We start from the raw sequence: 15,717 nt of genomic DNA on the forward strand, positions 1-15,717 counted from the left end.
CAAATTACAAATGTGTTTTATCTGGGGCAAGGGAAAGCCAAATTCTCCCAGCAGTAGGCACACCAGTGGAATAAAGTGCTATTCAAGAACAGCTTTCTCACATAGAAACTCTCCTTTTTTACCATATCACTTGTGACACTAGGTGCTAAGCAGGCCTACAGCCCATGGTCTGAGCAGCGTTTTACAGCTGCTGTCGTAGCTGCCAGCGTAGGAAGATAAGATGATCTGGCTGTGCAGTCCTTGGCCTGGATAGTTCTGGCGTGCCTAACCCCTGTGGATTTGGACTACTTTGACTAAGACTGGGGACAGCTTTACTACTAGTAAACCCCAAAGAGTGAGGATGATAGAGAGCTGTGAGACAGATCGTGGCTGTGTAGCAGAGGTGAGCTTATAGAAGTTATTAAATAATCTGGAGAATCCACAGTAGCTCTGCTAAAGTGGCTGTGCAGTGTGATAACTGCAGAACAGAGCAAACCTGATGCTCCCTTTACAGTGCTTGGGGAGAGTTGAATGTCCCTGAAGATGGTTCAAGTTATTCAGTGAGATGAGCAGGGATTTTACTGAAGTCACAGTGTTGAGTGTGTGCCATTAGCAGATGTTAAATATAAAACTGTTTCTAAGATCCCAACATTTGGTCAGCTTACTCAGGCTTCAGTAGAGTACTTGCCTTATCTGGAGAGCCACAGCTGTGACCCTGAAAATAAATACTGTTCTTTCTTCCACAGTACCAAACAGGGATAACTCTTTTGTGAGCAGAAGGGTACTGCTCTTTTATGTAATGTAGCCTGGTGATTTAATTGCCCCCCAGGCATGCATTGCATCTTCAGACTCCATTTCCACCTCCAGGGAAACTGCTTCTTTTACCATCCTGTGCTCTCATGGGAGATGAGAGACTCTCCATCCCTCCTGATTAATGTGCCAATATATATCAAAGTTAAGACTCATTGGGTGAAAGAATATGTGTACAACAGCAAGCATGAGTGTAGACTCCAGGATGGGCACTTAATATAGACTGGGAACTTGAGATCCAGCTTCTGCTCCAAGGTCAACTTTTAAATTTTACAATAAAAGCCCATGAGGCCAGCCCAACGTGCAGGGATTTCAGTAACACTGATACACAACTAATACAAAAAATGTGGCACCTATGGATTTATGCAAAAGGGAGTAAGCAGCATGTTGAGTGGGAGTTTTCAGGATAATTTTGAACCTATTTCTACCCAAGTTTCACCAAATGCATCCAAGTGCTTATCTTTTCCTAGGTTCAATTTGCAGTGAGACAAGCGGCACTTGGATGTGAACTAATGCTGCAATACAATCTATAATGAGCTTGGGATTCAGATCCAGCATGCAGCAATCTGAAAATGGATATCCTGAGTTTCTTACAGTCCTGAAATTGTTTTGCTAAATAAAAACAGCTTCAAACAATTTTATCTTTTAATCAACAGCCCAGACATGTACTAATAAAATCATATTAACAATAAATTTTCCTTTTGGAGTATTCAGACAGGGAAATAAACACAGTTGTAATGAAATCTACCAACCACCAAAAGCCAGACTCTTCTACACTGCTCTTCTCTGCACTGGTGGAAATCTGCAGTTGCTTCTCTGACTTTAGAGGCAGAATTAACACTTGCAGTGGAGTAACTCAAAGCAGAATCCAAGCTTTGTTTGTTATTAGACACTCTGACTGTATAAATAAACACAGTATGCAGCTGCTGTGATTTTTCTTTTTTAAAGTCAGCTTGCATTTAATTTGCAAATACGGTCAATACTAATTTACCTCTCATTTTGTCTTGGGATTTCTAAAAATATGGGATGACAAATGCTAGTTCAGGTAATGGTATTAATTCAAAATCTCAAATATAGAGCTCAAAAAGAGGAGTGCTCACATGGAATAGCTTATGTTAGCCTTTAAATGAGATTGTTCATCAGGCTGTCTCCTGTGTCCTACATTCAAAGGGCATTTACAGATTTTCACTAGGAATAAGAAAAAGAGAGGGGAAATTAAGTCTCCAAAAGGGAGCACAACTGCATTTCTTTTCTAATGTGTTGTATCACAAAATCACATCTGTTTTACTTGCACAGTAGAAGCCTACACTTTACAGAGACAATAACACAGAAAAATAGAATCATAGCAAGTGGAAAACCCAACCCTTTAGCACACCTAAAAGGCCAGACTATCACCTGGAAACTGAAAGCAAGGCATTGTTATCCATATCTTTCAAAACAAGAACAGCCATCACAGAGATTTGCTTGAGTGCAATAAGAGATAGTGGTTTATCCTCCATGGTTGCTTTGGGTTTTTTGTTTTTTGAAAGTATCTTCTGAAAAGAACTGCAAGTCATTTTCCAGCTTTTCCATGGTGTCACTGTTAATCATCAAACTTCCGTGGAATGGGGATGTTGCTTCTGGTTTTGAGAAAAAGTGATCCTCAAATAACATGAAGCATGCCCAGGGGATGCTGTTCTGTTTCCAGGTGCGAAAGGTTGCTTTCATAGATGCATTGTCTGTTCTGTTACTGCTTTGTCCCTACTTTAAAATTTCATGTTACATTTCTCTATGCAATTTCTTCAGCAATTACCTTTTTCCTTTCTTTTCCTTCAACAAGAAACTAACTTTCCTTAGTCTCAGAGAGCTGGAGAATGACAGTAGAGGAGGAAAGATTCCTTCTCCTCTTCCTTGACTGCAATATTCAACCTTGCAGCTACTAAGCATAATTTCATAGAGTAATATAGATTGGAAAGGACATCCACAGGTCATCTGGTCCAAAACCCAACTCAAAGCAGGGCTTAGATCACGTTGCTCAGGGTCTTGTCTAGTTGAGTTTTGAATATCTCCAGGCATGGAGATCCCACAACCTCTCTGGGTAACCTGCTCCAGTATTTGTTGACCCTTCTGGTGTAAAAAATTACCTTTACTCCTTATACTGAATATCCATCTCCCCAGATCTTTTCTGCACATAAAGTTACCAATATTACGTTTAGGCTGCAATTAATATTGTTTTAGAATAATATTAATTGTAATTAATTAATTGTAAAAATATGCAATAAAAGGGAAGGAATGGACTCAGTGATTCAGGATATTCCTTTCAGTCTTGTCTATGGGTGGGATTCAGCTAGCAGATTTAGAGATACAGATTTAGAGGTTCATAAATATAGATCTGCATGTGAACTAGGTGTCTAAACTCCATTTACAGTCAATGCGGATCTAGGATGGGATTCAGTTGCCCCTATGTAAGCTTTTAACACCATTTGAAATGCCCTCAAGTATCCTGCCCCAGAAGGGCACATGTCTCCCATAGATCATATGCCACCTCTGCCAGGCCCACGTAGGTGTTTCTCGTACCCTAGAGAATCTGAAATGACACCAGACACCTATGGGCAATGCTACAGAAATAGTTCATACACATCGTTGTGTGAAATATAGAAATAGAATGCGGCATAAATGGCCAATGACCTACAGGTAAATTATTGCATTCAAAGGCTTGTGGTACAACGATGAATACAGTGTGAACCTCTTCCTTATTGTCTCCCCACTTTTGGCAGCGGTGTGCATAAACATTCAAACAAAAAGAGAAGACACAGCAAACTTTCAGCTTTATGTAGCACACCAATTTTGCCAACTCTTTTTTCAATAACAAGGTCACAAGTATGAACCATCCAAAGGGCATATGTGACAAGTCACTTCTGTTCTCTGTACACGTACATGTGAAAGGAAAATTACCTAATAATTTCAGTTTTTATCCCTCAGGATTACTTCACAGTACATATTTTTCCACATTTCTATTGTGCCATTAATCTTTATCCTGTGCCTTCTGCAGAAACTTCTTTTTTCCTGCCCAAAGGCTTTCCAGCCCAAAGGCTGCCAGGCTCCCGCTCTCCAAGGGGTCACAGGTTGCAGAGGAATCCACAGAAACAGGAAACCAGGCTTCCTCAGTCAGTTTCGAAACACCAAAACCTGTTTCCTTTCTACAAAAATAAAGCCTGTCAGAGCATCCTCTGGGTAGGCTCACTGTATGAGCAGCAGCTCAGGAGGAGGTAGAAGCTACAGGATTTCTTGCTTGGGAAATAAATGTGAGATAACTTGTAGCATTTACAAACCAGCAGAATGAAGGAGATAATCTTCTTGCTGCTCCTATTGCACTTACAGAGTGGCAGCATTGGATTTAATACTCCAGGAAAGCTCTGGACCACAGCCCAGGGTGGTGAAACCCAGACAAGTCACTCAGACTTGACTCCATCTCCGACCACAATTGTGGGATCACCCCATTCTGAGATCCAAGCTGCCGAAGCGAGTGCCTTACAGGCACTTCTTTTTGCATCTTCAGGCAAGACTCTGGGAATGAAAGCAGTGAAGAAAACCTCCAATCCTACAACCTCTACCCCTGCAAGCCAGTCAAATGGACACAGTTATGGTGACTCTGACAAAGATAAGATGGGAAGCTCATCTAGCAGCAAAGGGACATCTCTACAGACCAATGCTAGAGAGGTGCCTCTCAAGCAAGAGGTCGCTACAAGCCAGGATACATCTACAAGGAACAGGTCTCTCAAGCAGTCATCCCATAGCATTGGTATCACCAGCACCCAGAAGGATGCCAACTCCAAAGCATCCGGCTTTGAAACTACCAAGGGAAAGTAAGGAAAGTTACATATTTTCTCTCATCTCCTATGTACTGCTTAGGAATGTTTTTTTTTCCTGTTCCCAGTGAAATAATTGGCAAAAGTTCTAGTAATTTCAGTAAAATTGTTTTCTGAGCTTAAAGAAGACCATCTAAAACAAGCAAGGGACCAAATCTGCAGTATTTACTGAGTCAAAACCATACATCTGTAACAGAGTAAATGCTGCAATATTTTATTCCTCAGGGCAGTTATCTCAAAACCAACAGGAAAGTCATTATCATGTATGGGTAGGAAAGGACTACAATAGATGCCTCTCTGTTTTATGCACAGTAAACTTTTGTTGGTTTTTTTCTTTCTTTTCTTGTGGGTAAAAGAAATTGCAAATGCACTTTTTCATTTGGAATCTATTAAAAATGATGATGTTTGTAAACCTCTCCACTAAATGGAAAATACAAGCAATTAAGTGTACAAAATGCTTCGATGTCTGACAATTTGAAACACCGTATTCTGGGATAAAAGCTTATGGAAAGTGGCGTTGCAGGTGAATGTGCATTCAGAACTGTATAACTTAATACATAATAGCTATGCATAACAGAGTATATCAGATTGTACTGTCTAGTTTTATAGCTCTGGAGCACTCAGTTATTTTCTTTGTACCTCAATGTCTTCAGTTCTCCATGGGGATGTTAATACTGACTTTGGAGATGTTACAAAGTTCACTTAATTGCTGATATATATTCAGATACTGGTAGAAAATGGAAGACACAAAGGATTGGTTGTTTTCCATAGTATTTATGGACAGTGGGCTTTCAGAATATAGATTTCTTCTTTTGATAGTACTTGCCCAAATGTTAGCATCCAAAAGGAGGAAAAACGCTTTCACTTAAATTCACACAAAAGAGAATAAATCACCCCTTAGAAACACTCCTACAATTATCTTGCTATGTGTGGCTCAGAGCTAATGTTCCTTCAACTCAAAGAAAAGACTCCCGTTGACCTGAGCTTATTTTGGATCATGCATAAGTGAAATAATGCACAAAGACCCAAAGGAAAGGAGTCCTTTGCCTCCGCTGGGAAGAGATACCCCGGTAAGGAGCTATGTTTCCCAGATAGCTTTCCTAGCATACTCCTTCAGTTGTAAATGTCATCTGTTACAACACCTCACTACGGTGTTTGGCAGAGAGTCTGGGTTAACCTGAGTTAAATGGGTTCTCTTTACGTGTGAGAGCTGATAATCACATCTCCATTAAAACAGGTCTTAACATATGCTAACCGTAGAGTCTTTAGCTTTCTCAGCTTTTATCAAGAATAGTATTCCAGTGAAATTAATCTTCAGAAAAACTCCGTGAATCGGCAGGTATTGTTTCTACCTTTTACATAAGATATAAATATAGAAAGCAAAAAATTAGTCTCTGGTGAACAAGGTCTCATATTTTATTTATCATAATGGGATGTGGTTGCAACTGCAGAGAGGCAAAATAAGCAAATCTTGTATTGGCTAGCACCGTATTTCATGAGTGGTTGAGGAGCAACCTGCTGTGCAACATGCACAAAGGTCGTCTCTTTTTTTTGAGTCCATTAAGCAAGTTAGCAATAAAGCTAGGATTGCATATCAAAGTTACAGGAATGTGTAGCAGCATAAAATCCCAACATAAAACAGAATGCTGAATCCCTACTCTCTTTCTCAAACTGCTGGGCTACATGGCCTCTCTCTAGTAAATGTCTACAGTTCTAGGTGTGGCTCGATCCTTTTCACATTAAAATTCTTGTGTTACAAGCCTTGTCTTCCTACTGCATACAAGTTTTACAATCAGTAAATGTGTTTTGAGCTTTTCTTCCAGTTTTGCCACTGACCTGGACTGTGACTTAAGTCACTTCATTATTCTGCCTCCCTTTCCCTATGAATTAGACCTAGATGAATAATAAAGTCGCTTGTGACTCATTTTTTTTTCAGTAAAGTAATGAAAAAATACCAAGTCTAGTGTGCTCAATGTTACCGATCACTGCTGTGAAACACCTGGAAAGCTACTGCTGAGAAACTATGCATAAGAACACAAGCATTTTTATTTCTTATGTGCAGGTGTTATCAATTTCTAGCATATGTTTTCTTTTTAAAAAAAAATTTTGCATCTTTATTGCAAATAAAGTGAAAGAGATGCTGTAAAACTTCCAATAAAGACATACAGCTTTCTTCGAGCTTTACTCATTTAATGCCTGAGCACAGCATGAATGAGTCAATAGCAGATTACATAGTTGTAAAGTGTACTACCTCTGAGGAAATTTGGAAGCACAATTTGCTTTTTAGTTTTACTTTGAGTTAAAGCAACTCTTTGGTTATAGTCTGTATTCCAACCTGAATTTTTGAGTGACCTTGTAGGAACTGCATGACTCCCTAATCCCTTATGGCAACCCATTGTGCTAACATATGTGCAGAGATGCTGATGTTAAGAGGCTCCATGGAGAAGGAACAATAGAGAGAAGTCAGTGAGAGACAAGAGGAAGGAAAACAAAACAAGAATGAGCATTTGTTTTTTAATATATTTATAATTTAAAAAATAGCAATACATACACTTTGTTGGAGAGTGTCCAGGGCTGTCAGATTACCCACAAGGTACAATATGTGCCCATTGTACAGGCTTAATTACCCAAATACCCCTTTCTGAAGGAGGTCGTGTGCCTTACTGGCTTAATTACAAAGATAATTCCCTCGCTATCTCTACCCTAGATTATCTGAGAACAATGTTATGTACACATATCACATGCATACTAGAACTAGATTAGAAAAAAGTTCTTCTGGTTCATTCTATTTTTGCAAAATTCCCATTCAAATGTCGGAAGAACATAATTTGGAAATATTTCATGGATTTTCAAAGTCTGCATCTGAAGAATATTTCTGACAACCACCAAGTGTGGCAGGCAGGACACAGCCAGATATGACAGCTAGCATCACCCCAGAGCTCAAATCGCCAGACACAGCCGTGGTGATGCTGCCGTGCCAAGATCAAGCTGGGAAGGCACATCAGTGAGTCAGAATCAGGCCTGGTGATGGTGACCAGGGTGAGACACAGCCCAGTGATCGCTGGGCAAGTCCACAGTGATGGGGCAAGGCTGAAGTTAGGCCAGGATGTCAGCTTGCAGGTCAGGATTGGCACAGGCGCAATGTAGCCCTGGGCTGAAGTTTACTGGGCCTCCTGAGCAGGGAGCAGGGTGCATGGGTGGAGACCCCAGGTCAGGCTGGTCAGGGTGAATAAGACCCACAAGTGCCGTCAGGGTCCTGACAAGTTTCCATTTCATTTTATTGAAAGAAATGTGCTATTAGAACTGTCAGAATAAATTTGTGGTTTTTTCCCTACTGGAAGAGAACCATATTTGCCAAAGACCATGACTTTATTTTACAAACTCATCTCAGGTTGGTTTTTCAGGTTCCAGCAGAACTTCTGAGGACAGAGATGTACTGCAAGAGGCAGTCACCCGATGAGGAGTACAGTCAGTAGGGCTAAAGGCTCCAGATTCAAGATTCTGCTGTTAATAAGGCCAAGCTTGGCTTAGAGCCCCTCTGTATCACATCCCAATGTGGTATTTTAAGTGCTAAATATTGGGCATATGCTTATCTCTAAAAACACTAAACTCTTCCTTATTCTTCACTGGAACGAAAATGCAATGAAATCCTGTTCTTTTGCAGTGAAGTGGAACAATTTTATAGTTAACCTTAGAACAGGTACAGGAGGACATAATTTATAGATTCTGTAGCTACCTGCTCTCAAGCCATTTCAGAAGAGTGGTTTCTCTGGTGAGGTATCCCCTATTCTGGGAGGACCTGCATCCAAGCTTTCAGAAGTCTAAGGAAACTTTGTAGGAAGCACATCTGGAATGGCTTGAGCTGAAAGAAAATTCCTTTCTTCACTCCTAGTATGAATTTGACTTAAGCTCTGAAATGTAAGGCTTATGTCTCTACAAAAAATTATGCATCTTTATTTCTACCTATCTTCAAATTTTCATGCTATCCATATCAATGAATAAAGTAATGCTGGAAAACTAGATCTGTGCTTCAGCAACAGAGAGAGAGTTTTTCCAAAGCTCAGTGACATTAAATGTGAGCACCAATTTGGTGTCAAAGAAGAAAATTGATGATACATTCTTTTCAGTTGAGTTCATGTGAGATACATCTCTTCTAGCCCATGGAGAGAGAGAATTGCAGTATCTCACTGTATAAAGCAACTTAAGTAACAGTGGTCCTATGGAGCAAGTCTGAGGCTGAGTCCAGAGACTAGCACACTCATCCTTCCATTCTGAACCCAATTTTATTAATTACTATTCAAGGCAGCTCCTGAATACATGAGACATTCATGCAGGCTGTAAATTAACCATACTATCTCCACATTGTTGGATGGCTCTACACTTCTCTTTTCTCTTAGTATGTGTATATTACACATTTTCCAATTATCATGAACCCACTGAGGGTCTTCATAGACTTCCCCTGTCATTACCTTGGGTAGTGGTGAGGTGACAGTATTTTATTACTAAGCACAGAAGGGTTTAATAAAGTCAGTACCAGGGACAGATTTGCTTAGCTGTCACATGTGGTAGGAGTGCTGAAATATTTCATTCCCATGACCAGACCTCTGCATTTCTCCCTGGAAGTTGCTTTTGCCTGTATCAGCTTGGTAGAACTTCTAGTGTACTGACAAATTAAAATGAATAGTTAAGCTCAGCAGATGGTTCAAATACACAAGACATGTAGAAACCTGATTTAACTGCCTAGTTAATACAAGGTTCACAGTCTCTTTTGATCATGTCACTTTTTAATGGAGCAGAGAGAACAGTTCTTGAATCAATTTCTTAAGATTTTGCATCACTGTGCATTCACAATAAATAAAGTCATTGCATGGCTTAGGTTTCTGCCTCACTAGGTATATTCACTATGACCTGGAAGGAGGAACTTCTTACACTGGTACATAGGTTGCCTTGGTGGCTAAGTTTCAGAGGACTTTTGACAAGCAGTGCTTGCTTTGCCCTCACAGTGTTGTATTCCAGCCACGCAGAAGACCTTTGCAAAGCGCACCCCTTCTGCAGCAGCATCTTAAATGTACTTCTGACGCTTGGCTGTAAGCCCCCAATCTAATTTTCCTACACATGCTGAACGCAGTGTTACTCCCATTGCAGTCCTAAAGACCAAAGCAAATTGTTCACCCAAGTGCTGGAATTCACTACTTTATTGCTGTTTCATCCACAAAATAAATGGGGCAAAGGATATAATTATGCAGTTCCATAATGATGCATGTGGCATGGTACCAAGAAAACGTAACTGTCCAAAGATAATTTTAACACAAGTATTTACATATTAGCGCTGTCTTCTGCTGAGCACAGAAGTAAAACAGTTAACAGATGACTGAGACTGCTGATGTGAAGTACCAAAACACCATACCACATCGTGCAGCTTAGGTACCACTGCACGCTGTACAGCAGTACTGGTGTAGGGCAAGAGCTGCACAAGGTCCATGCGATTCATAGGCTTTTTATCAGTACTATTATACCCCATTGTCTTAGTTTCAGCTGGGATCAAGTTAATTTTCTTCCTAGTAGCTGGTATAGTGCTGTGCTTTGGATTTAGGATGAGAATAATGTTGATAACACACTGATGGTTTAGTTGTAGCTAAGCAGTGCTTACACTAGGCAAGGACTTTTCAGCTTCCCATGCTCTGCCAGGTGCACAAGAAGCTGGGAGGGGGCCCAGCCAGGACAGCTGACCCCAACTGGCCAAAGGGCTATGCCATACCATATGGCATCATGCTCAGTATAGAAACTGGAGGGAGTTGGCCGGGGGGCAGCGATCGCTGCTCAGGGACTGGCTGGGCATCAGTTGGCAGGTGGTGAGCGGTTGCATCACCTGTTTTTTTGTTTTTCCCTGGGTTTTGTTCCTCTCTCTCTCATTATTTTCCTTTTCATTACATTATTATTATTATTATTATTATTATTATTAGTTGTAGTAGTAGTAGTAGTATCATCATCATCATCATCATCATCATATTTCAATTATTAAACTGCTCTTAGCCCACGAATTTTCTTACTTGTGCTTTTCCGATTCTCTCCCCCATCCCACCGGGAGCGGGGAGGGTGAGTGAGCAGCTGCGTGGTGCTTAGTTGCCCACTGAGGTTAAACCACAACACCCATGCATTGAGGAAGTCTTTTCCACTGCTCATGTCCCATGCACAGAATGCATTACAGGCTCTGTTTGCACCATTGTGGTGATCACCTTTCAAGCAGTTCCAGTACCTGGGTGGGAAGGAGCCATTGCAGAAGATGGTTTACCCAGCTTGCACTACCTCACGTTAACTCTCTCCTTTGGGGAGAGAAGAAATGGTAAACACTTGTCTGTACAATTCTGAACTGTAGGTGATAAAATAATTTTGGAAAACTAGACAAAAATTCAGGAAATAACAAAATCCAAAGTTCTGGTTTCCCGAGACAGCCTTTCAGCAATAATGGCAAGGCAGAGTCATAACAGACTGTTTTCAGTAGCACAGGAAACATAGTACTGAGGAAAAAAAATCACATCTCCACTGAAGTTGCTTTTGAGACACTCACAAGGTACTTATAAGAGACAAAAAGCCCCAGCATCTTTTTGTCTTAGCCTTCTCAGAGTCTGGTTACTTAGTTTTTCTGTGATTAGATTCAGATAAGGCACTACTATACAGATGACTTCTGAGATTTTTTAATGAATATAATAAAGGTTTCTGCTCATCTCATTACACTAACTACTGCATTAATGCTCATGCTTGTCTTTGCTCTTGCTCTTTGTTTCATCTGCCATAGGAACAGCGAGGATTAGGAACAGACTGTTTTCCATCCCTACTGTCTCTTCACCCCACTGCATAGATTAGGATTACCATAACAAACTGGACACAGTGTTAGGATTTACCTCCCAGCTACTGCAAACGTTCGACTCTTTGCAGCATTTCATTTATGGTACACCAGAAACATCTGCTCAAGTCTGCACCGAAAATATGCATTCTCAAAAATCTGATTATAATTAACATTTTAGAAAAATGACACTAATTCCTAGAATAGACATGGCGAAGAAAAGAACAGCAGCAAGGTGTCCCCATATGTTTTCCAAAGGCATTATCTGTGTTGCCAGTAAGAGAATGCAAGTGTTTCAAAAGACAATTTTTCTGTCAAATCCATAAGCATCTATTCTGTATTACACTCCTGGTAAGTAACACCATAGGTCATGAGGAAAAGCCTGGGAAAAAAATCACCTTGAATTTCCTGGACTTTGGCTCAGATCCTTTTTGTTCAAGAGCCCCCTAAGAAATCAATCAGCAACAGCGTAAAGATACAGCTCTGCGTGAGTAAGTGGCACATCAGGTACAAAGCAACTGGCAAGGCATTTAACCATGTAATGAAGCTAAATAAGAAAAGAGAAGCTGTCCAAACCAGCACTATAAACAGGTTAAAGAACAACATTCACCCCTGGAATTAGGATGGATCTTCTTTTTTAACATTTTCATTTTGTCACTTACAAAGGCTTTTTTTTTTGTTAGTATTTCTCAAAGTGGAGAAGCCATTACTGACATACTGCAATCTCCTTTTCTGTAGATTAGGAAAGGACTAAAAAAACCCAGTGAAAACCAGTACTACTGAAGGTCATCTGAGAAGCAGTGACAGTAAACTAGACCAGAACTAGCTTAATGAATTTTGTACTCTGGTTCAATTAGATGATGGAAAATAAATTTATATTCCAGAGGGAAAAATGCAGAATTAAGACCCTTTTAAAGACCAGTTTGTCTGGGTTTTCAAGTGTGTTTTTCTGGATGATTCTCAAAGCAGATTAATGGATATCTTCTCAAAAGTCTAAATTCTGTCTTTAGGAATGTTTGATTATTTTGAAAGGCTCTGAACACAGAGAGGGAGATAAGGTCTAAAAGACCTGATCTGGTTCACAACAAGACAACTTTTTAAATGCTAAAATAGATCAGCGAAGCACTAGATAAGTGGAAACTGTGAATTAATTTTTGCAGCACAAGGTAGGACACACAATTGGTCACGACAGTAAGTAAAAACTTGGATGAGACAAAGAGGCTATTCACAGTCCAAGGCTTCAGCCCTGTACATACAAAAAAAGGAAATGAATGGTGAGAGTAGAATTTGCGTTTTGTAATAGGCAGGACAAAATGTCAGGACCCTGAATCCTGAAAAAAAAACCATTAAATCAATGGTGTGACTCCCTCCACCTGATACTTCAGTGTCAACAAGTCAGCTGTTTTTCAGGCTTAAAAACACATCCTATAACATATTTTACCATCACATACTATATCATATTGCGTATCAAATGCACTTTTCAGAGGCTGTCCAGGTTTTCCATTCCAATCAGCATGTAAAACAGGTTTCCCAATTTGATATTTTTATGGTCAGTCCCTAGTGACTACTGAATTTTTATTGCAGCTGCAATTAGTAGTTTCATACATTTCAGAACAAAGGAAGCTGAGCAGTCAACCTAAAAATATTAAAAAATTTCGATTCAGGTTTATAATTTCTGTTTGAACTAGATCTTATAATTTCAGAAGATGTCTAATGTTCATGTAAAGGTACAGAATTTATCACTAGTATCAAAAAGGTGAGAGGTCTCTGTAGTCACCTAGTGGAGTTCAAAGGAAGTTGCTGAAACCAAAACCTGGTCTCCCATGCAACAGCAAAAAAACCCTGTCAGGGTTCTTTCTATCCCTATAATCGGAGTTTTTACATTACATCATTCAACATTATCTCTCCTCACCCAAACTTGGCAGGATGTTTAATGCAAACTGAAAATATATCACAGCAACGTACTTTTATGCAACCTAAATTCAGGGTCTGTGCTCTGATCCTTGTATAAAAGTCTTTCAGACTGGGAAAGACCCTAGCTTAAAAAAGGGGTAGAAAAAATTGATTTCTTCCACACTATGTCATTATATGTTTTTATATATGAATGCACTTAATCTACTGTATTCAGAAAAACAATCATATCACCCAAAGGATATAGATATATAAGCAAAGATCACAGGTTCACAGAACCATAGGATCATTCAGGTTGGAAGGGAGGTCTCTAGTCTGACCTCCTGCTCACAGCAGGGCCAGATGTGAGATCAGACCAGGTTGCTCGGGGCTTAATCCAGCCAGGTACTGAGCTCCACACTCTGTGCTGGTGATTGCACAGCCTCTCTGGGCCCTGCTCCAGTGCCTGGCTGTCCTCATGGGGAACAAATTTCTCAAACTCAGTCTGAACCTCTCTTGTTTCAATTTTGGCCTGTGTCTCTTGTCCTCCTGCCATATACTGCTGGGAAGAGACTAGATCCAGCTTCTAAATAGTCTCCCTGTAGGGGCTGGGGGTGGTGGTGGGGGGCTGCTCGTAGCTGCCTTCAAAGTCCTCCCCTTCCCCAACCTGAAAAAGCCCCACTCCCTCAGCCTCTCCTCGCAAGGCATCTACCGGCTCCAGATGCTTGTAGTATCTTTCTACAACTCCCTTTGCTGTGGTGTAAAGGGCAATACAAAATGAAAACAGGTGTAGAATCGAGATTAGTATTTCATAAACTATTCTGTGAAATACCAATAAATGGCACACAACCTGAATGAGGCACAACCACCAAGCCGAGCATGGACTTTAACAATGGCTCCAGCTCTGGGTCCTTCTGTATTCCTTCAGCAACACAACGATCTCATTTTCATGATTCAGTGATGTTCAGCTGCGCTGATTCAATAGCATTTCTATTAAAAGCCAGGTAATCTAATTTACTCACGGGTAAAAATAACTCATTTTCAGATATAACATGAAAGGGGCAGAACAAAATCTATACCCTTTGTGGCCTGGCTGCCACCGGTGTTCCTGTTGTGTGGCTTTAGGATCGCTTACAAGGATCTGTGCTTACAAGCAAATGGAAGCAATTGTGTAGATATACCTGACACTTTGTAGCTGGCAGTTTTTGTGAGGGTTTGTTTAGCTTTTTCTTGGCAATGTACCCAAAGAACAGTTTACAGTGGAAACGTGCTGTGGAAGGACAGTCTCATAAACTTCCACTCACCCTCTCACCCTAAGGAAATTATAATTTTTCGGTGTTAGTGTAAATTGTGCTTTGCTTTTCGGCAACGTCGGGTATCACAGTGTCAAGAGGACTGGTTCAAAGCCTGCTGAGGTTAAACGGAACCATTTCCATTGACTGCGAATGTATTCAGAACGATCCAGTCATACACCAGATTAACTTCACCAGGAAGCAGTCACAGCACTCCTTCTTTGGAGTTAAACAAATTAATTTTCTTCTTTTGCTGCCCTTCCTACAGGCCCTCTGCTCTCCCTAATCATCCATCTCCTGGGAGCTCAGCAGAAGGCGGCGGGGCTCTCCCTGACCGTTGGTACCGGTGAGCCGTACGGAGCGACGAAGCTCCGCTCCAGGCTGTACCCGAATTTACACGGCCACAGCACCCACCCGGCCCGGCCCCCTCAGCAGGCGTGAGCGGGGTGCCCGACAGAGGCGCCTACGCGTCCTCAGCGCCGCGGAGCCACGGGCGCGTTAACCGTCACCGGCAGCTTCCCGCCTCTGCGGGCAACGGCCGCCACCTGCCGGCCCTGCCCGGCAGCGCCTCACACCGCCTCACACCGCCTCACACCGCCCCGCCGCGCCGCGCCGCGCCTCGCCTCACAGCGCCTCACGCCCACCGCCCTCCCTCTCCCCGCCGTCGCCTCAGGGCGCCTGCCACCGCCCCACGGCAGAGCCGGCAGCCGGCTGCGCGTTAGGGCGGGGGGAAGTCTCAGCCAGCCGCCAGCTTGGCGGCAGCAGCAGGCAGATGGCGGTGGCTGCCGCGCGGTGGTGGCAGCCCGCGGGGGGCGACGGGGTGAGCCTCCCGCCGCTTCTCCGGGTGGGGGCGGGCACCTCAGGCGGGGCACCCAGGCTGCCACCAAAGAGGTGGTAAAGCAGAGCATAAGGTCTGCTAATTGCGAATTAGATGAGGGTTTTAAGAGCGCTGGCAACACGCCAGTGAAGCGATGATGAGTTTAAGGGCTCCCGAGTGTTGTCAGGCACGTATCCCCTGAATCAGGAGCCAGGGATATACGTAAGAGCACGTGCT

General features: G+C 41.9%; 1 protein-coding gene across 1 annotated transcript in view; it reads left to right on the forward strand.

Annotated features, from left to right (window-relative positions):
- The first annotated feature begins 4,107 nt into the window (after window positions 1-4,107).
- MMRN1 (multimerin 1) overlaps window positions 4,108-15,717 on the forward strand; it is a 46,577-nt gene continuing 34,967 nt past the window's right edge. The window contains exon 1 of the mRNA XM_072862852.1: window positions 4,108-4,634. Coding sequence (XP_072718953.1) covers window positions 4,108-4,634 — 527 coding nt within the window. The remainder of the gene's footprint in view (window positions 4,635-15,717) is intronic.

The sequence above is a fragment of the Ciconia boyciana genome, chromosome 5, assembly GCF_034638445.1.
Source record: "Ciconia boyciana chromosome 5, ASM3463844v1, whole genome shotgun sequence".
NCBI classification, from domain to species: Eukaryota; Metazoa; Chordata; class Aves; order Ciconiiformes; family Ciconiidae; genus Ciconia; species Ciconia boyciana.